Here is a 22757-nt window from a genome sequence, read left to right on the forward strand (position 1 = left end):
AATGGTGCTGTGGTGGAACAAGTCGGAATCCTTGATACGTGCCCACAATCAGGTTTTCCCGGCAAACTACCTGGGCTTGTGTCCATGTCTGATGCAGCACTGACACGGTCAGAAGAAACGCACACACCCACAAGAGTATGGAGCTGCCTCCACGCTGAACTGGTTCAGAGGGCTCTAGTCCTAATGAAGTCTTTGCGGGCACACAGCCGGGACAGAGAAGGGCAGTTCTGCCCTCCCCCAAACCCCAGGAAGGTGGCAGGGCCCTCACCCCCTCCCCCAAACAAAATAATGAAACAGAGAGCGCCTCATCCAGTTCTGCTTTTTATTGATGTGTGTATGCATATGAAGGGAGTGCTGAAAGACTGAGAGGTGAGGTCCCGCAGGGCCAGGCATTCAGCGCACCTGAGCCAGGTTGTGTTTTTTGTACAGCAGCGCCCGCCTCTTCTCGCGCTCTCTCATGAAGGCGCGCAGACTTGCGGTGGGGAAGGTCACGGCCGCAGGCTGGGAGCTGGCGGGGCCCTCCTCGGTCAGCCACGGGCACTGCAGGCAGCTGGACGCGCATGGGCGGCCCCTGGAGCGCGCGGGACGGTGGCGTTAGCCGTGCTCCCGCCCACGACGGGCAGGTCAGGTCATAGGGGGATGGGCCAGGCAGGGTAGGTGGGGGTGCCTACCAGGGGTGGGCGCACAGCGTGCTGCGGAGGAAGGCCACAGCGCCCCCGGACAGCCCCGCGTAGCAGCGGCTCAGCTGGATGAGCCCCTTGCGCAGGCCTTTCTGCAGGTCTCGCGTTCCCTCGCTGCTCACCGGGTACTCAGCGCTCAACCTGAGTGGGTGGGGGTCAAGTGACTGAGGTCACCGTCAATGGATGGGAGTCACAGGGACCTAGGGTTCCCCTCAGTGGACCCCAGGTCTGCCCTTCCAGCCAGCCCTCCCAGCCCACAGGGCACGTGGAGACTTACATAATGAAGGCCGTGACACCTATGGCCCAGATGTCGGTCTGCGGGAGGGCACCCTGGCCCTCTAGGAGCTCCGGAGCTGGGGACGGCATGGGTGGGGGTCACAGGTGAGGGGCTGGGTGTTTGCAGTGGAGTAGGCAGGGAGACAGGGCTGGGGGAAGGGCTTGCTCCTGGCACACCCCTCCCCCAGATCAGGCTTGGTGTCTGTGCCCTGCGCACCCATGGTCTCCATGTAGTCCTTGAAGCTCTCTGAGGGCAGGACCCTCTCCTGGGCAGAGCTCTGGGCGTTTCCAAAGTCGATGACCTTGAGCAGGTTGTACTCTGTGACAATCATGTTCTCGGACCTGAGGTCTAGATGCAGGATACCCTGGCTGTGCAGGTACTGGGCAGCACTTAGCACCTGCCACAGATAGTCCTTCACCTCTGATTCCGAGTAGGAGGACCTGGGGGCAGAGGGCCACTTAGGGGGCACGTAGGGAGGGGTACCCAGGCTTTGTCCACAGCCGAGGGGCCACGGGGAAGCACCAGATTTCCCTGCTGGGCTTAGGAGGGAAGGACCAGCTCTGCTGAGCCACCCCGGTTGGCTGGCCGGTGCAGGCGGGTCAGGAGGTGGGCTGGAAGTGGACCACAGTGCTGGCGGCCAGGTCCCGAGCCCTGAATCCAGGCCAGGTCCTGCCCTCTCACCTCTCGGCCAGACAAGGGAGCAGCTCAGGCCCAGAGCACAGCTCTAAGATGAGGACCAGGTGTCGGGGGCTGAGGTAAGCAGCCTGCAGCTGTGCCAGGTGGGGGTGGCGCAAGCCCTTGAGGGTCTCGTATTCCTGCAGCACGGCAGTCCTGTCCTCAGGGTGGCAGGGCACGATCTTGGCAGCCAGCACGCGTCCACTGGCCTTCTCCCGGCACTGCCGCACCACGCTGAAGCGGCCCCTAGGGAGGGAGCACAGGCCAGGCTGGTGAGGAGCCAGCCCGCCCGGTGGCCCAGGCCGGACCCCACTCTCCTTCCCAGTCTCAGAGAAGCAAGCCCAGGGGGAAGGTCCAGGAGGGGGTGGCAGATGCGCTGAGGCAAATGTAGGTGGAAGTGATCAGAGGGGAGAGAGGATGGGGCTGGGGTGGGAGCGTGAAGAGCTAGTGGGGCGGAGGAGGCCATGACGCTGCCACACGCCCTCCCCAGAGGGCCCGCACCTTTGGATCTGTGTCTGGAAGGCGAAGGTCTGCACGCTGGGGAGGGGCTGGGCTGGCCCTGAGGCACCGCGCTCCTCTTCAGAGGCTGTGGGAAGGGGAAGCCGATGGCTGGGGGAGGGCACCCCTGCAGCCCCATCTCCCCCAGCCTTTTCTCCCATCACCCCTTCCCAGGCAACCTGATAGGGGGGCCCGTCTTTGAACCCCCGAACACTCTGACCTCTCATTCCGCAGGCCATTTGTGGGTGGGGGCCCTAGCAGGCAGAACCCACAATCCCAAGTGAGTGTGTGACTCACTGAAGTGGCAGGGCGCACTCCGTAGAGCCCGGCAGAGTGGCTCACCCAAGTGGCTGGGTCCTCCCAGGAGGACCTGCTCCGAGGGGCTGCTGTAGGGGCCCATGCCCGCCTTGCTGACACAGGCTGTCCGGAAGGTGTACACCCCGCCCCGAGAAAGCTTGCCGGTGAGGTAGCAGCAGTCAAAGATGTCCGAGGCCAGGGTGCTCCAGCTGCCGCCTGGGCCACACAGGAGCGGGTGAGAGGCAGCCCAAGGCCTCCCCACTCCATGTCAGGGTGGAGAGGCCGGCGCAGGCCACCCAGGGGCGCAGAGCAGCCAGGCGCTTCCCCACGGCGCCCCCACAGCGACCCCGGGGCCCCCCAGGACGTGAGGATTCAGGAGTGGCCCCATACCTTCCAGGCTGCACTGCACGATATAGGTCACAGGGCCATACGACTCCACAGGCTTCCAGACCAGCAGCACCCCGTCCTCATACACCTCCCCGATGTCCGGGCGTGGGGAGGAAGAGGGGCGCTCTGAAGGGCCCACAGACAGCAATCTGAGGCGGGCTCCCAGGAGCTCTCTAATGAAGCTCTGAGCCCCAGCCAGCCCTGCCTCATCCTCCTGCACCCTGCTGCCAGGCCCCTGAGCCCACCCTCACTTGGTCCAGTTCATCCAGAGGTCCCTTCCAATGCTGACTAGTAGGAGGGGCTCAGCGCCTCTCCTTCGAGGGGCCTCAGGAGGTGTCTGCCCTACCCAACCCCGCCAGGCTCCCCTCCCACTGGTGCCCGCCCAGGAACCCCATGGAATAGGTCTTGCTCACAGCCTGCCACCAATCCCAGGCTCTAGGCAGAGGGGCCTCTACTTTGCTGGGCTGTGGTGCAGGACATGTGGGGGTTCGCCCCCTCTGGGGACCAAGTCAGAGGTCTGAGAGCTAGGTCCGCAGCCTCTGTCTTGGCTCCCCCAGAAACACACCCCAGCGCCGTGTTTTGAGAGCATGGTTTGACTATAATAGAGATACGAAATGGGAAGCCGCCTCCTCCTGCATTTGCTGGAGAGAGAGGTACCGTGGGAAATGCAAGGAGAGGAGCACCCAGAGAGGTGTCAGGGAGAGGGCCAGCTGTGTCCCCCTGCCTCCTGCATCCCCTCCTGGGAGTCCCGGTCTGCAGAGCCAGCTACTGCCTTCTGTCACCCCTCCAGGCCCTGGCAGTGCCAGGATGTGGATGCCTGGGTGGTGAGCATCATATGCCTTGGGCCCTGCTCGGCCTACGCACCTGCCTTCCGGAGAATGGCTGTGGTGGCCGCCGTCCCCAGCGCATTGCTCACAGTGCACGTGTACACGCCCAGGTCCTCGGCAGTCACCACCAGGATGGTCAGAAGCTGGAAGTTCTTGAGCGTGGAGGAGATGAGGAGATGGCTGCTGCTCTCAAGAAGAGCACCATCTGCAGCAGGATAGAGTGGACCTCGAGAGAAGCTCCCAACAGGTGCCCTGCCTCATGGTCACACCCGGGACCCACACCCTCTCTGAGCCTCAGTTTCCATCTGTACAATGAGAGTAATGCCCTAAAGGAGCACCCCCTGCCTCCCTGCCCCTCAGCCTCAGGAGAGCTCTTTACCTTTACTCCAGGTGGCCTGTGCAACTGGCTGGGCCGACACCTGGCAGGCCAGAGTCACAGATTGGCCCAGGACCACCATCTCATCCGAGAGCTCCCTTAGGAACGATGGTGCTGGGGAAGGGAGGTGAGGTGAGCTTTCAGAGGTGACCCTAAGCCTGAGAGCAAGGCCTGAACCCCGCCGTGGGGATACAGATGAGCCCCACCCCCAACCGGCTCGTCTCCAACACCAGCGCCTACTCCAGGAAGGCTTCCAGGACTGCAGGGCCATGACTGCTGGGGCGCCAGAGTCCCCCTGTGTACTCAAGCCCCCATGGGTGTGAGCTTCCCCCCGCCCTGCACTGTCTTGGCAGGGTTCCCTTTCCCCACAGTAAGGGCCCAGCCCCAGGGCAGTGTACCCACCTCGGTCGCTGCTCTTCAGGCCTGATAGGCGGAAGGAAGCTAGGCCTGTCTTCTTCCTGGGGGGGCCCTCCTTCTCCAGACCTGCAGTAAGGAAGTGGCCATGAGAGGTCACACGTTAGGGGCCTGGCTCCTCTGTGAGCATGAGAGTAAGTCTCTGGGGCCCTTTGTGGCCAACTGTGGGATTCCCATGTGGCAGAAAAGCCCAGGTCCCAGGGGGTCTTACTGAAAACGAGCTACATCTGCTGCAGAGGGCACCACCCTCCCTACCCCATCAGCATCAGCCCATCCTAGGCAGGGCCAACACGGGCAGGTAAGGGCAGCAGCTCAAGGGGCCACAGGTGCCTGGGGAGGTCTGGCTGAGGGCTCTGGGGTCAGGGAGGGCCCAGGGGTCAGGGATCAGGGAGGGCTGGTCTGGTTCCTACTTCCGCAGGGGTGTAACTGCAGTTGAATTACAACTGGGCTTCACATGCACATGGGGAGGGATCGAAGCTGCAAAGGTGACCTCGAAAACAAGCCACTGTGTCCCGGGAGGTGTGGGCCGCACCGGGACAGGGGAGGGGAGCATAAAATGGAGGGCTTCCTGCATCACTCAGGTGAGCTCCTGAGCTGTCCTTTTCGACAAGAAGCCCCAAGGTGCAGGGTGGGGAACATGGATGTGCCCAGTCTGGTGGCAGGGTGGGGGTAGTAACCTTCAGGCCTGCCCCTCAGGAGGCGGGAGATGTGGGCCACCGAGGCCCTCACTCTCCGACGTAGTCCCAGCTCTGTGGGCTCCTCCAGCAGTGATTGCCTCCCGGGGAAGTGGAAGAGACTGCTGGAAGGGGGTGACCACTGGCGCTTCCTGCCACCAGCAGGCTCCCCGAGCAGGGCCTCCATGTCCTCTGGCTCCTCTGTGATCTCCAGGCTTGCTGGCGGGCCCAGAATGCCCGGCCAGGGCCATGCGGCCTCTGGGAGCTCAGCCAGCTCCTCCCCAGGCTCAGACTCAGGGGAGGGTGGCAGCTCTGGCTCCACAGGCTTGGGGACCTTCTTGAAGATCATGAACTCAAATGGGAGGTATTTGATGTCGTACAGGTCAGACAAGTTGAGGTAGGCAGGATCCACCTCTGAGATGTCCAGAGACACACTGTCAGCCGCTTCCAGGTCCCTGGACAGGTCCCGGATCTGTACGAGCGACACCTGAGAGCCCCCACTTAAGTCCTCCCGTGAGCTCACCTCCTGGGAGGCCCTCGGGAGGGCCCTGCCACCCTCAGGTAGAGGCACCGTGCTGGCCTGGGGTGGTGGGCTCTCGGCCCCTGCCTCCTCCTCCTCCTCCTCCGAGGACTGAGAGGCGGCCCAGGACATTCTGGCCCACAGGGGGCCCTGACCCAGCATGCCACCGGCATCCCCACCAAAGGCAAAGGTGCCGTAGCCCACCACCCCCGCGTAGCCCCCATGGCATCCCAGGGAGAACTTCCGTGTGGTCGCCAGCTCCTGAGGCCGCTGTGGGCTGGGCGAAGACTGGGACAGGCCCTCTGTCTCCTGGGACAGGCCTTCAGTGTCCAGGGAGGGGCTGGGCTCCATGCCCATATGGGAGGCTGGCTCTGGGGGTTTGGGTGGATCAGGCCTCCCGGCAAGAGGGATGTCCTTCAGCCCTGTCTCAGAGTCTGACTGGGGGCTTGCTTGGGCTGGGGAGAGGGAGGCCTGTGGCTTTCCTGAGAAGAAAGGGCTCGGGGATGTCAAGAGGGGCTCTGTGCAGTGCCCTGGAGGGAAGGAGCCAGGAGGTTGTGGTGCCGAAGCAGCAGGGGTGCCACAGTCCTGGGGGGCAGGACTCCTCTGGGGTTGAAAGAAAGGGGCAGCCTGCCCTCCACAGCTGTCCTGGAATGACCCCTCTTGCTGAGTGGAGCGCCCACCTCCACCGGTGGACGGAAGTAGTCTCAGCCCCTGCAGGGACCCCTCTGGATGCCCCTTTGCCCTGGCACGTGCATCCCCTCCAGGCATGCTCTCTCCGTGGGCCCCCTGAAGGCTCGAGGGGCCCAGAGCGGAACACTGCCCCTTGCTGCAGGCCTTGGCAGAGGGGCTGGCTGTGTTCACCCAGTCGAGGTCCAGGGAGCAGCTGAAGCCAGAGGCCTCATGGGTGCTTGCACTGGGCACCTGCAGGGCGGTCTCAACGGAGGGCGCTTCGGCCATCAGGGTGGCCTGCTCCTCCCTGGCAGCCTCCTCCTCCAGCGCACGGTGCTCCAACAGTGGCTCTCGAAGGCCGGGCAGGACGCCCGAGAAATAGCCACCCTTGAGGAGGTGCCGCCGCCGGGCAGGGTGCCGCCTGCTGCCCGCAGACAGGCCCCCTAGCTCTGGGCCCTCGCCCACCTGCTGGTAGAACAGGCTTCGGATGACACTCTGCCGGGGCACACAGCCCAGGGCAGCTGGCGGTTGTGCACCCTGGGGCGACTCAGGCAGAGGCGAGGCTGCGGTGGGTGGGCAGGCCTCGGCCTCCTCAGGCAGGCTGGCAGAAGGCCGCAGGAAGCCCCGGGGGTGCAGCAGCGGGGAGTGGGTCACCGGGGAGGGGGGCAGCGACTTGGCCCGGGCGAACGGTGCCAGCTCGTTGTCGGAGGAGGAAGAGCTGCTGGAGGAGGCACTGGCGTCACCTCGCAGGTGCCGGGCCACCCCGAGGGATGGGCTGTCGGGCGGTCCCTGGAGCAGCTCCGGGATGGAACGCATCACCAGGATGGACTTGTAGCTCATCAGGGAGCGCTGGGGGCGTGGAGGACAGGGGGTCGTCAGCTGGCTGCCCGCTGCCTTCCCAGCTCTCGGTGGGCCCAGAGGGGTGCTCAGGAAATGGTGGGCATTAAAAGACGTGGGCCCAGGGCTCTGCCAGTGTGTCCCCATCTTGGCAGGGATGTTGCATGTTGCCCCACCTCACCCCGGCGTCTCAGGTAGCAAAGACCTGACATGAAGGATGCCCAGCCCCACTTCCCTGCTCTCCCAGACCCAGAAGGGGCACACACAGGCAGCCAGCCCTCTGGGCCTCATTCCCCTCTCCGGCCTCCCACCCCCTCCGTGCCCCACCCCCTCACCCCCTCACCCCCTCCACAGGGCAGCACAGCTCACCTGCCAGCGGCTGCGGGCCAGGAGGAACTTCAGCTGCTTGGTGTTGATGAAGTGGGCCTCCTCCGCAGGCACAGACTTCTTGGGGAGCCCAGGTGAGAGAGGCATGTTGCAGGGAGACCCTGGTGCACCCTGTGGCCCAGGCAGGCCCCCATTCCTCTTGGCCTCAGTTTCCCTCCCCGTGAGCCAGGCCAGCCCGCGTTCAGCCTACTCACCAGGAACCAAGGGTGGGCAAGGCACTTGGCGGCACTGGGCCGGGCCCTGTGGGGAGCGGAAGGCCAGGATAAGTGCAAGTGGTCACTGTGGCAAGGATGAGGACCTCAGGCGGAGGGGAGGGCGTGTGTACTCACTCCACGGCCTTCTGCAGAGCAGCCTTGATAAAGTCCTGTGCATCCTCACTGAGGTGGGCGGCCATGGGGCTACTCCAGGACACCCGCCCTTCCAGGACATTCAGAAGGGTTGCTCGGTCACTCTCGCCAGCAAATGGGGACGAGCAGGTCAGGCTGAAAGCAGAGACATGACTAAGCCTTCAGTCGTGACCTGAATTTCTGGGTCCATGGGAGGCAGGTTGCCAGGACAGGGAGTGCTGGGTCTCATGGGGATGGTGGTGGCTGGGGACTCCCAGCCCTGACTGGGGATGCCTCTTAACACCACTGTCATCCAGCCCTGAGAATCCCGGCATATGTCTCAGATTTGCCCAGAGATCCAGGCTCAGCTTGGAGCTGGGCTCCAGGCTAAGCCTGGAGTGTGTATCTGGTCCCAGGCTGGGGTGAGGATCCGGGCTTGGTCTGGGATAGGGATCAAGGGTCAGCCTGGGGTAGGGATCCAGGCTCAGCCTGGGGCAGAGATCAAGGGTCAGTCTGGAGGGGGCACCTGGCCTTAGCCGGGGTTGGAGGGATCAGGGCTCCACCTGTAGAGGAAATCCAGGCTCAGTCTACGCCACCAGCGTCCTCAGGGCAGCAATAACTGTGATAAGCGGGCTCTGGACAAATTACCCATACCCTTCAGGGAAACAGCTCAGTGCTCTGCCCCGTGACCCAGCAGAGCCCCTCTGTGACAGGGTGTGTGTGAAAAGCACTTGGCAGAAACCCTTTATCGGAGTTGGCTGACTGCATGTTCCCAAGATAGTTGCCCCTTAGGTCTCGGGTCTCTGATCTGAGGATCAGCCAGCAGTTCAACAGCTCCCCGTGGGCTGCTGAGGAAGAGTCTGGGCCGGCTTTGGAGGAGACAGCTGACAGGAGCAGGGGTCTGCTCACCTGAGGTAGGAGATGACCCCCATGGCCCTGCAGGAAAAAAACCACCGCCGTGAGTCACCCCAGACCTGGCCTGGCAGGGAGGAGAAGGAGGAGGAGGAGGCAGAGAGCGGGTGCCCCCCCACTCACCAGATGTCAGAGGCCGCGCTCACAGGGGTCTGCTCGATGATCTCAGGGGCCACAAACTCAGGGGAGCCGTACTTGCTGTACTGTGGCTCTGCCGGGGTGATTTTTTGGGCAAAGCCCAAATCGCAGATTTTAATGTCTTCCCGAGCAGGATGCACCATCAGGATGTTGGGGGGCTGTCAGGTAGATTCGGGAGTGGGTGAGGCTGTACCCTAAGGAAGTGACTCCCAGGGCTGCCGGGCCTGGGGAGGACACTCAAGGGTCTTTGAGGGGCTGCCCCACAATGATGGTGAGGCCAGCATGGGGTAGTGGGCAGCCCCGGGGACAGGTTTCAGTGCCATTTGGGGACAGCTTCTGCTCCGTCAGACCTGCCCCCCACCTGAAGGGGCTGTCATAACGTAGTGAGCTCCCTGTCCCCAGAGGTGAGGAAATCCTGACAGGGAACTGGGATGTGTTGGGCCTGCACCCTCTCAGCCTATAGGCTCCAGGCTCCCACTTGCCCCTCACTGGGTTCTGGGGGCACCAGGGAGCCGCATACCTTTATGTCCAGGTGGAGGATGCCTTGGCCGTGCAGGTAGTGCAGCCCCTCCACCAGCTGCTGGATGTAGACCTTGACCTGCAGCAAAGGCTGGTGCTCAGGTGAGACAGCCAGCCTCGAGAATCCCCTCTACTTACTTCCCTGCCTGCTCCCACCTACCCTGCCTCCAATTCCCTCCAGACCTGAGCCTGGGACGGTGGTCCCGCAGGGCAGGTTACATGCAAAGCCTCACGGACCCCTGTAGCTGGGGGACTCCTCTGAGCCCCAAGGCGGGGCAGGTTTGGGTGTGTGGAACAGCCTGTGCAAAGCAAGAGGGGACTGGGAGAGCAGGCGAGGCCTGGCCAGCTAGTTCAGTGCGGTCTGGGATGGGGAAGAAGCGAGCCCAGGGCACGGGAGGGCTCTGAAAGCCCGACAGGAGCTGCAACACCCTGTGAGGCCCTGGAATACCCTAGAAGGTCTCTGAGGTGGGGAGTACTACGCTGGGAAGCTGGTCTGAGGGACAGGTGGTCTGGGCAGGGGAGGCAGGAGGCCTGGCCAGGCATGCACGCTGCCCTGAAGCTGGGTGGGCAGCCCAGGGAGACCAGTCACCTCGGCCTCTGTCACCACACTCTTCTTGAACAGGCGGTCCAGCAGTTCCTCCGACGAGCACCTGGGACTCTGTCAAGGAAAGCTCTAGGGTCCAGAACCCTCATAGCCTCACTGACCACCTGGGGGGAGTCTTATCTCGGGGCAGGGGGAGCTCATCTGGGGAGGCTGGTGCTTGCAGTTGAGGAGGATGGGAGGGACCAGATGCCCCAAGTAGAGGGGCTGAGGCCAGTGGGCCCCTCTGCACAGAACCCACGTGTCCCCCCACCCTGCAGGGGACGCTGACTGGGGAGGTGGGGGTGTGGTGAGCACACACGACATTCAGAGACCCTCAGCTGGGCCACAAATGGCAGATGGATCTGGTAGGGATCGCGCCCCTCCTTGGGGCGTGGGTAGGCATCCGAAGTGGCGTCAGTGCTTGGGGCCTGCAGAAGCCAGGGAAGAAGTCCAAACTTCCTGCTGGAAAGGCAACGTGGACAGCAGGAGGAGCCCACAGGGGCACGTCTTGGACCTTCTGGACGCAGCTCTGCCCCAATTCCTGGCCCAAAGGCCTGGGAGCTATGAGGTCTGTGCAGTGTGTTTGGGGCCGGGGAGGGCGTTAGTCACAAAGCATCGAGACGCCAGCCTTACGGGCTGCCCCCGCGAGGCAGGCAGGGCTGGGATCACCAAAACCACAGGCCCCAATGCAGCCCTCCGGACCCCTGTGTGTCTGGGGCACATCCCCTGCCCCCCGCCACCTTGCACCCTTGGGGTGAGACGGGATACAGCTCCAGGATGAGGATCAGGGTCTTTCGGGTCTCAAACTGGTCTAGCAGTGCAGTGACCAGCGGGTGGTTCAGCCCTGCTAGGATGTCCCGCTCCCGATAAGCCTGGACACGTGTCCTGCTCCGCAGGGGAATGAACTTGGCGGCGCAGGACATCTGGTTGCCCTTGTGCTGCACCCTCTTCACGAAGCCGAACACACCCCTGGGAGGAGGGGACAGCGCGTTGGGGGTGGGGTTCCTGGGGGATGGGGCTTGGAAGGGGGCAAAGCTCCTGAGAAGGGAGGTTCCGGGAGAGCAGGGGCCGGGGGAGTGGGTACTGGAGGGGGGCGGAATTCCCAGCAAGTGTGGGGCGGCAGGTACTCTGCGGGCGGGGGCTCCGGAAAGAGGTAGGGTTCGCAGGAGGCAGGGGCTCCAGAAGGTGAGGGCTGGAGGAGGCAGGTACTCGGCGGAGGCGGGGTTCCGGGGCGCAGGGTGGGCTTCTGCTAGTGCCGAAGTGGGGATTGTAGGGGTGCAGCGGGAGGGAGGGCTGGGAGCTCCTGGATGGAAACCCTGGGGTAGGAACTCCGGGAGGCTGAGGCTGAGGGTCTTAGGGGGTGGGGGTCCAGCGGGTGAGGTTCCTGGGGCTGGGATGGGGGGCGGGCAAATACCTTCCAATTTCCTCCTTGACCTCGTAGAAGGAGTGCAGTTTCCGCCTAGAGCTTTGCTCACTGTCGCCTGTAGCCAGGGAGGGGGAAGCTGTAGGTGTGAGCAAAGATGACCACCCCGTCCCCTCTGTCCCCCAACTTTATAGTGCCTGAGCCTGTGGGAGCTCACAGGACCCCCACACCCACAGCTCCACACGCCTGCATGGAGCCAAGACAGGCCTGGGAAGGGGTCCCCCACTCACCCCCATGGACCAGCAGCTCTGCCTTGCATAGCACCTGGCCGCCAGCATTGTGGGCCAGGCATGTGTAGACACCTGCGTCATGCTGGGCCACATCCCTTAGTACCAGGGAGTATGTGGTCCCTTCCTGCTGCTGGCTGAGCCGGGGGCCATCCACCAGCTGGGCACCGTCCTGGAGACACAGGAGGGCAGGGAGGCCATCAGCCCACCATGGGGGACCCCAGCACCACGGCCCAGCATGACCTTCAGTGAGTGCTGTGTCCAGTCCAGTGGGGTTTCATACACTCCCCCTCCCGCAGGCAGGCCCCCAACCCTGGCCCGTCCCTACCTTACACCAGGTCACCGTGGGCTGCGGGTTGCCCTCAATGACAGCCTGGAATTGCGCCACGCCGCCCCTCTGGGCCTGCACATCCTCAATGGTGACCTGCATGGATGGGGGCCCTGGGGGTAGGGGAGGGAGCCGTTGGGAAGGAGCCTGGCTCTGTCCCATCACAGCCTGTCCTGTGTTGAAATATTTGATCCCCGGCCTACATTCACAGAGACCCAGACCCAGGGGGGCTGGCAGTAACCCCAGGTGTGTCCTGGTACCCTACGTGGGCAGAGAGGCCCCGAGATATACCCCAGGGTGAAAGAGCCCACCTGCCTCCCAAGTGAAGGTGACCCCATCCTGACTCCTCCGAGGCCCCGGATGGTCTGGAAGTGCTTCCTTCAGTCTAACCCCTGTCTCTCCTGCTTCAGCCTCGGCTCTCTGAGGGCAGGCCGCACCGAATATGCTAACTCTGAGTGGGGAAAGGGTCACTGCCGCCTGCATCTCCCCTCCCAGTGATGCCTTCTGAGAGGACACGGGGAGAGGGGCGGCAGGGGCCCTGGCCACAGTGAGGCTGGGACATGCCAGGTGGCTTTGCAGGCCCCTCCATGCAAATGTCCCCCCTTGCCCAGGGCATGGCGGGCACACGTGTAAACTGCCGGGCCCCCACCTACTTGCGGCACACATGTCGCTGGCCTGGTACACGTATGTCCTGTGCTTGGTCTCTGTGAACACGTGGCTGTGGATGTCCCAGAGCTCTGTTGCACCTGCCCTGGGGTAGGCAGCGCCCTCCATCCTGGGGCCATGGAGTGGAGTTAGCTGTCTGCCCCACCCTTCCACTTTGGGGGTAAGGGAGGCAGAGCTTCAAGATAAGATGGGGGCTGCAGCAGACTCTTTGGCAGGGGATGTACAGACACGGGCCGTGGCCCTGGGTGAGAAGGGAGCTCCCCCAGCTTCCCTTGTTCCAGGGGTGGCCTCTCCTCCCTGCCCCACCCTTGGGCTTAGGTGGGGCTGGTATGGAGAGTGCAGGGGTGCTGTGATTCCACCCCTTACTCTCCTGCCCCCGTGCCCGACCCTGCCCCCAGGATGTCCCCTCATCCCCCAGCCAGCTGGGGAAGTTACCGGATGGGCACCGTGCGTTCCTGGACCTCAGCGTGTGTCCGAGAGTTCTGCTCCAGGCCCTCGTGGGAGAGAGGTTGCGGCACCTTCTGGGGCTCGCCTGGTGGGAGGCAAGGGGCCCAGTGAGACGGAGCCTGGGATAGGGCTGGCGACAATCCCTCATGACCTGCCTCTGCATCGACCTCCAGGGCCCAGAGGAGGGGAGGACAGGCAGAGCAGGGGCTCCAAGAGCACAGGGTCCGTGACCGCAAACCTAGAGCTCCAGCCACGCAAGTGCACTTCAGCCCCCTGGGCTGGGGGGAGGGGCCCATAGCACATTCCCAGGGGTCTGGTCTGCCTGGGGCACTGCTCACTTACTGTTCCTTCCTCTTCCCCTCCTCCTCCCCTTCTTCACCCTCTTCCTCTTCCTCCTCTTCCCCCTCCTCCTGGTCCCCCTCCTCCTCCTCCTCCTCCCATTCCCCTCCTCCCCCCCTCTCTCCCTCTTTCTCTAATCTCTCCCCTCCTTCTCCCCATCCTCACTCTCCTTCTCCCCACAACCTTCCTCTCCTCCTCCTCTCACTCTCTGTCCCCTCTCCTCCTCTTCCTCTTCCTCCTCACCTTCCCAGGAGCACAGGGTACCCAAGCTGTCCCCTGAGGGCTGACCACAGGAGGCCTCCGGCTCCTGGGACACACATGCTCAGGGTGGGAAGGACCTCCCAGAACCCATCCACCCCTCTAGTTTCACAGGCTGAGTGAGGGGTGGGCCTTGTCCAGGGTCCCCAACATGTGGAGCCATCAGAATGTTGGGGGTCCCCAGGCTCTGCTAGTTCACCCCTATGGGATGGGCACCCAAATTAACCAAGGTTGGTGTCAGAACAGAGGGGAGGTTAGTGGTGTGTGTGTGGGGTGGTCCTGGAAGCAGGTGGTACTTTGCCTTCAGCCTGCTGCCAGGCCTCACCGGATGCATCCCCAGCCTCCACTCCTGGGGGATTCTGGCCGGCCTCCTGGAGTTCACGTGGCCCCCCAGGTCTGGGGCCGGGGCTGGTATGTTCCCCTGTGGTGGGTCCCGGAGGCTCAGGGCACATCAGTGTCCTCTGGATGGATGTGCTCTCCTGGTCCACTTGCCCCAGGGCACCTGGGGGTGGGATGGCAGCATCTGTAGGAGAGGCAGGTCCACGCATAAGAGTAAGGGTTGGCCTGAGCCTGGGGAGTGGGATACTGCCCAGATGAGCCAATCCCAGGCCACCCTTCCCACCTTCCTGCTGCAGCCACCCACTGGGTGCAGGAAGGGCCGAAGGTGGAGGCCCCTGAGAGGAGAAGGGGTCCAGAGACTGCGCCAGGGCAGATGGCACTCTAGGCCGCAAGCTCAGGACTGGTCCGCCCGCAGGGTGTTACACAGATGCCCTCACAAGAACGTCAGCTCCTACAGGGGCAGCTGGGCCTGGACTCCCACCCATCACTCTGGGTGGCCCCTCAGTCTCAGCTAGTCTCATCCCTTCATCCTGGGGCTGGCCTTGCTCTGTAGCCCACTCTGGATCTTAGGGTACTGGGTCACCCAGGCTCAAGTGGACCCAGCCCCACAGTCTAGGAAAGCTAGGGACAGCCAGATGCCAAATTAGGAGGCATGAACTCCTCAGAGGGTAGGCTGCAATCCTGCCCTCCCAGGGCAGCCCCTGTCCTCCACCCAGCAGCTTTCTCCCTTCCACCTGCAGGCAGGCCTGACCCAGACCATTACACTCTCACCTGGTCCCTGCCCCGGGAACCTTCAGACCCTCCTGTGTCTCGGCTTCCTGCCCTCAGCCTTCAGTGCAACTCCCTCCTCCACCTGGCTGCCGGCCCCTGTGTGGCCATTCAGAGATGCCCACCACTCCATTTCTAGAAGGTCCCCCTTTATGGAGCTCTGCCCTGCCCCAGAGCCTCCCTCCTGTTGATCTTCTGTATCCTAGGGCCCACCAGGCTGAGGAGGCAACTGGGCAGGCTGCCATCTGTTTGCCCTCTATGGCGTTGAGGCAACCATCCTGTCCTTCCCCACTTCAAGGAGGTCATCAGGACCCCTGACACATCACACCCCCATGTCCATCCTGACAAAGGACCCAGCTGCACAGGAGGCCCCCAGCAGGAGCAACCACTATGCGCTGCCCCAGCCACACTGTGTGCACCTGTCACCAGCCCCTTAGCCCACACGTGAGCAAGCTGGACGGGCGAACTATCACGTCTCCACCCATGATCCCCAGGACTAGCCAGGACCCACAGGTCATTGCTGAGTGTCCACCCAGGGCTGTCAATGGAAAGGGTCTGGGCTGTCCACTGGTTGGTCTCCAGGGCCAGGCCAGGAGGGACCGTCCTTCCTGAGTCATCGGTGTCACCAGATGGAAAAGCAAAAAAGAGCAGAGCAAAGACAGTGCAAGGAACCAGTTTATTAGTGTCATCAGGGTCGACTGACGGGGGCTGCCTTCCCACAAAGAGACCCTGGTCCACCCTGTAGAAAAGGCCTAGGAGGGTCTGTAGAGCTGGGCCCCACACAGGCCTCCTGGAGGCCGAGAAAAAACGTTCACGGGTAAGTTGTGGCTTGGGAAGCCCCCTATTGAGAGGGAGGCTGGAACCCCCAGCCTGGGTGAGAGGCAGGGCTGTGCCAGGCCTGGCCACTGGGACGGGGGCCTAAGCTGGGGCAGACAGGGCCCATGTGGTAGCCACTGCCTCATGAACGGAGCAGGAAAGATGCCCAAGTGCCTTCCCTGTGTCTGGAGCCCCCGAACCCAGAGCTGCAGTCTGCGAGTCACTGCGGCCAGTGCTCTCGGAGCAGCTTCAGTACGCTCTGAGATCACAGATGCGTGCAGTGTCCTCAGCTGAAGACCAAGTCCTGTGAGGTAGGAAGCACCCAGGGAGGAAGGGGAGGGAGGTGTCCTGAGTTGTTGGAGAGCCAGGGCAGGGTCAGAGCACACGTGTCCGAGGGGTGCCAGCTTTGGGACTCTCTCCTGAGTTGAAAACCCAGGGCGGCTGTGAGGTGAGTTGATGCTGGTGCCAGGCAGGGTCCTAGGCCCCAAAGCCACTTGCCTCTTTCTGCTGCCCCATGCAACCACGGCAGCTTAGTCAGGGGTGTCCCAGCCCTAAGAGTCTCTCATCTCCATCCTAGCCACCCAGCTCCTGATGGTCTTGGCCTCAGCCCTGGGAGGGGCTAGGGTCCATGTCCCCATCCGGGCAAATGTGCAGGGTGACAGTCTCCCCCACTGTCCCAAAGCTGACCGTCTGGGTGGAAACCTCCGTTTTGAAGCAGCTCTGGCCACTGTCCACAGAGTGCTGAACCTGAGTGCAGGAGGACGGCTTCCGGGACATGGTACCTCCAGCCCGGGCCTCCTGAAAGCAGAAGGAGATGTCCCTGGGGCCAAGGTCCTGCGGCCCTGATGGAAACGCCTCCCGGGAGCTGGGCATGCGGGTGAAGAAGCCAGGGGAGGCTCGGGAACCCGGCGGGAGCCCCACATTGAGCAGGACGGGCTGCCCCACCGTGGGCTCGCTGATCTCTCTCTGAAGCACTGAGATTTCGCAGGGCGGGTCATCAGAAGCACTGGGCGTGGGGCCGCTGCAGCCAAAGGTCTCCCCTTCCTGGGGCACATAATCTTCCAGGTCAGCCAGTGTGAGTGCACGGCCGTCGTGTGTGAGGATCTTGGGGTCCCGGCCCTGAAGGCCATCGGCACTCAGGGGCTCTTCTATCTGGTAGGTACCTCTTTCCTCCGTCTCCTCCAGGGGGGCCTCTTCTTCAGCAGCCCAGGGAGGGGAAAGCTCAGGGGTCTCTGGCCCCGTTTCCACATGGAAGACTAGGGGCTCACCAACACTGACCATGTCTGGGGGCTCCTGGGTCAACAGCTTGTTGTTGGAGTTGTTTGTATTGGGGTCTCCTCCAGGCATCCTGCCAGGCAGCGTGGAGAGAAGCCCCTCCGAGCTGCCAGGCGTCTCTCTGGCCAGAGACGCGCCCGTTGAGCCAGTCTTCTGCACCCGAACTTCAATGGTCTCCTCGACCTCCACCCATTTGGGCTGGGGCCCAGTGTCCCCAGGCAGGGCTGACATGTGGGCCTCGGGCTCCGTCACGTACAGAGTGGGCACAGTGGGCCTCCAGCCTGGCTCTGCCTCGGGCCTGCAGGGCTGGCTGGCTCCTGGCGAGTGCAGCAGCTCAGGGGCCAACAGGCCTGGCTTGGGCGGGCTGGCAGGGTGATAGGAGTGCGAGGGAGACTTGCTGGGGGACTGGCGTCGGCCACGGGGGCTCTTCACCACAGTGGTAATCGTCTCCTCTCTGTGGGGAGAGGGCCGAGAGGAGATAGGCACAGAGACCCACAGCCTCACCCCGCGCCCTTGCCATCAGCACATTCGGGGGCCAGCGAGAGAGATCAGGTTAACGTACAAGCAAGCAAGTGGTGAAATTGCATAAACTAACTCCTGCACGTGCGCTTGAGCCCGATCTCCAGATCCCCATCCAGAGAACCAAAGAAACAAAGCACAGAGTCTCATCTGGCCAACCTCAGGCTCTAGCGTACAGATCTCAAAATGAGAGCTGAGGCGTCAGGGGAGGCCCATGCTATATCACGCAGGTACCTCCAAACCCCAGACTGGCTTGTAACGTCATGTGTCAACCTCCCCTCCTTGTTTATGGCTGTCTCAGTTTGGAGACACCAGCCCTCCTTACAGAGCCAATGAAGGGGTGCAAGCCACACAGCCCTCCTTGTTGATCCCATCAGTGCTTTGTGCTTTGTAACATGGCAGGAGGGTGGTGGGGGTTAGAGGGGCTCTCAGACGGCAGGTGCCTCAGTGATCCTCGGTTAGGGACAGGCTGGGCAGCTGATGCCACAGGTGCAGGAGGAATGTCGGAGTCTTGACCTGTGGCCTATGCTCATGGCCTCCAGGTCTGAGGATGTGAGGCCCGGCAAGGACACCTGGCTCTAGGCATGGCTTGGCCGTCCTGGGCTGTGTGACCTCAGACAAGGCCGTCTCCCTCCTGGGCTCCATTTCCCAAAACAGGAGGGGGATGGAAGGGGAAGAGGAGATAGAACTCAAGTCCATTTGCATGTGAGTGTGCATGGGGCGCTGGCCAGGGACCTTGCAGCAATTCTGGGGGACGGGTCTGACCTCCTTTTACAGGTGCAGACAAGGCTGAAAAGGGCTTGAAACTTGCCCAGAGCCAAGAGTCAGAAGCCCACCAGTCAGCCCAGACCTTCCTATGCCAACCAGTACCCCTGACCTTGCCAGGTACTGAGGGTGAAATGAGTAATAGGCAGGGAACAGGAACACATTTAGTAACACACAGCTCTCCTGGGCCCCAGGACCTGCATTTCCTCTCAGGCTCAGGCAGAGGGACCCGGCATGCATATGGTGACAACTCAGTGCTGTCACCAGCTGCCTGCAATGACTAGGACTTTGTCTGTCTCTTGTTCAGCTTTGCTTTTGTCTAACTCACAGCTCCATACAGGAGCAGTTACTCCCAGCCATGGGCCCAGAGATGTGTGGCCACACCTTGGGGTACATAGCAAGTACAGATCCTGCCTCCTCCGGCCCTCACCTGGTAAAGGGGAAATGCCATGCCCCCTTAACTGATGGGAAAGCTGAGGCGTGCAGATGCCTCAGGGCCACAGGCCTGTTGGCCTGCTTCACACAAGGCTCAGTTGGCACTAGGCTTGTCCCTGGGTCAGAGACTGCCCAAACCTGGGCAAGGCCTCATCTGCTGGCCTCACACTGCCTGATTGCTGAGCCAAGACAGTGAGTCCAGTGGAACTGGACAGCTGGATCGCTCCTCCTAAATGCACCCCCCACCCCCCGCGCTCGGCTCACTGCTGTCCCCATGAGGGCATGTAGGCACCCTACTCTGAGGCCATTGGCACAGCACTTGAGGCTGCCAGGTGACAGGGGTCTCTCTCCCGTTTCCTTCTGGTACCCCTTGGCTCCCTAGAGCCCCTCATCGTGCTGCAGGTGCAACGTGTGGAGTGCCCTTGCTGGGAGGCTGCGCCAGGCAGTTGCCTCTCTCCATTCCTCAAGATGAAGGGGTACGCTCTTCCTTGCAGGGTGAGGGTTGCTACTTCCCTAAGCCTGGAATAGACTGGACTTCAGGATGCCTTTGGGGGTTACCTAGTCCAGCCTCCCATAAGCACGAGGACACCCTAATGCCTCCTCAGTGGGGCTGCCTGGCCCCATCTCTCCTTCATTTTGTCTTCCATAAAATGTAAATAACAATGCCCCCCTCATAGATGAAACGTAGAGGTGATCTGTGTAGAGCTCTGGCATGGTTGCATACCTCGAGGGATGGAACTTACTTCTGCCCCAGGCAGACCCATCTATTGTGAGGTGGCAATCTGCTTTGGGGAGAAGGGAGAAAGTCACGGAAGGGTTAACCCGAGAGCTTATCAAGATGGGATTCTCCAGCAATATCACCACCTGCAGGCACCTATAGGAGGTCTTATGCCTATGGGGAATTAAGAGGTTCCCCATCCTGGAGCCTCCCAGTTCCCTGGCTTTAGGAAATCACAGTCTTTCTTCCTCCTGGATTTTACAAGCTCTTCTACCCATCTACTTCACACATCTCCTACTGGAAGTCCTTCCAGATTATCCAGTTCAAAACCAATCCTGCCTTCTGTGGGTTCACCTAGCTCTGGACCTCTGTATTACTTAATTATCAACAACATGCGTGGCTTTTCCTCAGCCTTGAAGGCACTGAAGGCTGGAGAATGGGACAGTGGGTGTGGCACTGAGGAAATGCGTTCTCGGCTGGCTTCCAATCGTGAGCCATCCTCCGCAAGCCTCCTCTCTTCCCTGAGCCTCAGTGTTCCCATCTTCCTAGTGTGAGGGCTGAGTTTGGAGACTTCTAAGGGCGCTAGAGCTGTGCTGTTCACTATGGTTATGCTATTTTAATTAAATTCAAATGGTTGAAAATCGAGTAAATTTAAAATTCTAGTTCTTCAGTCACACTAGCCAAATAGCCACATGGCGGCTAGTAGCTGCTGTAGTGGGCTGTGTAAATACAGATTATTTCCATCATCACAGAAAGTTCCATTGGACAATGCCCTAGGGTATCCTAGGGTAGCATTCTGCCTCTAGTACACTGGGGGAAGCAGCTGGCAGTCCCTGCTCCCCACTAACTGGCATGATCCTGGGTCCAAGCCCTGGGTGAGCCACTAGGACGTACACAGAGTAAGTCTACACTGCTGAGGCAACGGGGCCATGAAAAGGGTACTTAGACCCTGGAAGAGACACAGCTTTGAAGTGTGAAGGTGGCCAAGGGCCCAGGGGGAGGTGAGTGCCCTGGGAGTATCTGCAAGGTACTGGCAGTCTGCGTGGTGAACAAAGGCCACGTGGGCAAGCAGTCAGACAAGCAAGGGGCCAAGCTACACAGGCAAGGTCCGGTCCAGGGAGGTTAGCGGGCATGCAGGGAGCACTGCAGTCAGAAGGAAAGGTAGGAACACGCCTGCACTTACATGATGACGGTTTTCTTGGGGACTTTAGTCTCCTGCTCAGTGACTACAAAGAAAACAGTCGGAATAGCGAGGGTTACACATCAGCCGGTGTTTGGGGGCTGAGCTATCTGGGTGGCATGGCAGTGTAGTAACCTGCTCAGCTTAGGGCACTGGATCCAAACCCTGCCTGGCTGTGTGCCCCTGGTAGGAATGTCTCAGCTTAGAGTCCCAGGTCCCTCATCTTTGAAATGGAGGTGACAATGCCTGCCTTGAGTGGCTGGAGAATGAGGAGTTGTGATAACAGTGTGTCCCACGTGAGGGAAGAATCCCTCTTGAGGGGTTCTTGCAGAAGCTTCAAGGAGAGTAAGGGCTCTGTCTAGGCTGCCCACACAGAAATCCAAGCTTTTCCTTCAGCCTATGTGCCCAGGGAGCCCTATGAATTTGTCAGGTCCGAAGTTCCACTTTTCATAGAAATCGAGGCCTAGAGAGGGAAAAGGAATGGCCTGTGGTTGATAGCCATACTGCGACGGGGATGGCTAGTGCCTATTTCACAAAAAAATCTAAAGACCAAAGGGCGTCTCTCCAGGGCAGAATGACTCCAGAGTCCTAGAGGTAGCACCTCTGAGTTCTGTGGCATGAGGCCACAGAAGTCCCTCTGGGAGTGACCTGAGGATGCCTGAACAGGGTCCTGAGCTCTGAGTGAGCAGGGAAACCTAGGTCTTCCCATAGGAGCACCCCACAAATTCAATTGTCTCTTGACTTTCCTAGCTTTCCTCCTCGCTGGAGCCAGCAGGATACAGCCTGTGGCTCCCATTTTGCTGATAGGGGACCCACGTCCCAGGGACAGGGCAGGACCCATTGGGGACCTGGCAGCAACTACTCCCCAGCAGCTCGAGGCCTCTTCCTCTGTAGCTTTTGGACAGGGTGAGGCTTGGCACAGAGATGCCTCTCCCAGCCTTGCCCAGCTGGATAGCAGGCAGCCCACCAGCTACCAGCACCCATACATCTCGACAGTCCCTCTCGCCATCCTGTGGGGAAAATTGAGAGGGAGGCTCAGAAAAGTCAAGCGGCATGGCCTAGGGCACACAGCCTCCTAGTCCCTGGTCGATGGGATTTTCTGCTCTGTTGCAGTGCCACATAGAAAAAGAACTTCCCTTAGATGACTGTGAGTATTTTAACCCTGTCTCCAGTTAGATGAACGTGAATTAAATGTACTAGCTGTGTCTGTACGGCACTTGGGAGCCACATTTACTGTGCAAGTTTGTGTGTGTACATATGTGTGTCCATGCTTATGTGTGTGTGCCTGTATGTGCTTGTGCAAGCTGCCTCCTGGAGAGAGGCGAGTCCACTGGAAGAGAGAATGGGATCCAGCCAAAATATCCTGTGTGTTTAGACTTAGTTGGGCCCAGAGAGCAGCAACTTGTTGTGGCCTGTAGGCCAAGCAGTGAGAGATCCAGGGCTCCTTGCCTCATGCTCCCTGACAGGGGCCTCATTCTGTTGCTTTTGGGGGTGGTGGCTAGGGCACCTGTGGGCTGCTACATTCCTGGCACCTTTGTTCCTGACCTAACCTGCCACCAGGTGGGCTCTGGACTCCAGTGAGTACTGGCTGTGGAAGGGGTGCAGCTGTGCAAAGTGCGGCTCCTGGCCCTGTGCAGTTTCACAAGCGAAAGGGCAGCGCCCCACCCCACAGGGCCAGCCAGGGCCCGTTCCGGCTGCAGAACCACCGAGTTAATGACGAAGCGGCAGGATAGGGTTAGGAAGCAGGAGGCAGCGGGTTCCAATTCCAGGGTCTGTGAGGACTGGCCTCTCCTCATGAGGCACGAAGGCCATTTCCGGCACAGGTGGGCCGCCCCTCCTCCACACTCGGTGCCCACGGGACCTCGACAGAGACCCATCATGACAATGAAATAAATAGCTCTGTAGGACGTGCTTGTCACCAGTCGAGAGGGTGTGCTGAGGTGCATGCTGAGCCCTGCTCTGTCCGACGTAAGATGCCACAGGGCAGGATAGAGGTGCCGGCAGATGCACCTCTATGGGGCCCTCCGACGGGAACCGGCTTGACCAGTGCACTTTGGGGCTTGAGGAACAGGACCGCTGCCCACGAGGGAAGGAAGAGTCCCTAGAGGGCGTCAAAGGCCCCAAGGCTGAGCTCCCGGCGCCAGGTGGCCGACTCTATGATGGTCCAGACAGACAGCAGCCCTGCACGTTGGACCCTGGGAGGGATTGATCCGGTGGCTCAAGGCATCAGAGAAGCCAACTTTCAGGACTTGGGAGGA

General features: G+C 61.4%; 1 protein-coding gene across 1 annotated transcript in view; it reads right to left on the minus strand.

Annotated features, from left to right (window-relative positions):
• Positions 1-308: 308 nt before the first annotated feature.
• Positions 309-22757, minus strand: part of OBSCN (obscurin, cytoskeletal calmodulin and titin-interacting RhoGEF) — a 167458-nt gene continuing 145009 nt past the window's right edge. The window contains exons 100-125 of the mRNA XM_059063315.2: positions 14010-14207; positions 13076-13172; positions 12628-12749; positions 11975-12087; positions 11650-11818; positions 11411-11477; positions 10765-10965; positions 10003-10063; positions 9415-9492; positions 8880-9052; positions 8754-8780; positions 7848-8000; positions 7713-7758; positions 7501-7578; positions 5109-7143; positions 4420-4500; positions 4021-4131; positions 3679-3846; positions 2818-2940; positions 2473-2643; positions 2134-2218; positions 1639-1878; positions 1174-1397; positions 958-1033; positions 672-821; positions 309-571 (exon numbers count right to left, since the gene is read on the minus strand). Coding sequence (XP_058919298.1) covers positions 394-571; positions 672-821; positions 958-1033; positions 1174-1397; positions 1639-1878; positions 2134-2218; positions 2473-2643; positions 2818-2940; positions 3679-3846; positions 4021-4131; positions 4420-4500; positions 5109-7143; positions 7501-7578; positions 7713-7758; positions 7848-8000; positions 8754-8780; positions 8880-9052; positions 9415-9492; positions 10003-10063; positions 10765-10965; positions 11411-11477; positions 11650-11818; positions 11975-12087; positions 12628-12749; positions 13076-13172; positions 14010-14207 — 5225 coding nt within the window. The 3' untranslated portion in view covers positions 309-393. The remainder of the gene's footprint in view (positions 572-671; positions 822-957; positions 1034-1173; positions 1398-1638; positions 1879-2133; positions 2219-2472; positions 2644-2817; positions 2941-3678; positions 3847-4020; positions 4132-4419; positions 4501-5108; positions 7144-7500; positions 7579-7712; positions 7759-7847; positions 8001-8753; positions 8781-8879; positions 9053-9414; positions 9493-10002; positions 10064-10764; positions 10966-11410; positions 11478-11649; positions 11819-11974; positions 12088-12627; positions 12750-13075; positions 13173-14009; positions 14208-22757) is intronic.

This window comes from Kogia breviceps, chromosome 4, assembly GCF_026419965.1.
Source record: "Kogia breviceps isolate mKogBre1 chromosome 4, mKogBre1 haplotype 1, whole genome shotgun sequence".
In the NCBI taxonomy this organism is placed as follows: Eukaryota; Metazoa; Chordata; class Mammalia; order Artiodactyla; family Physeteridae; genus Kogia; species Kogia breviceps.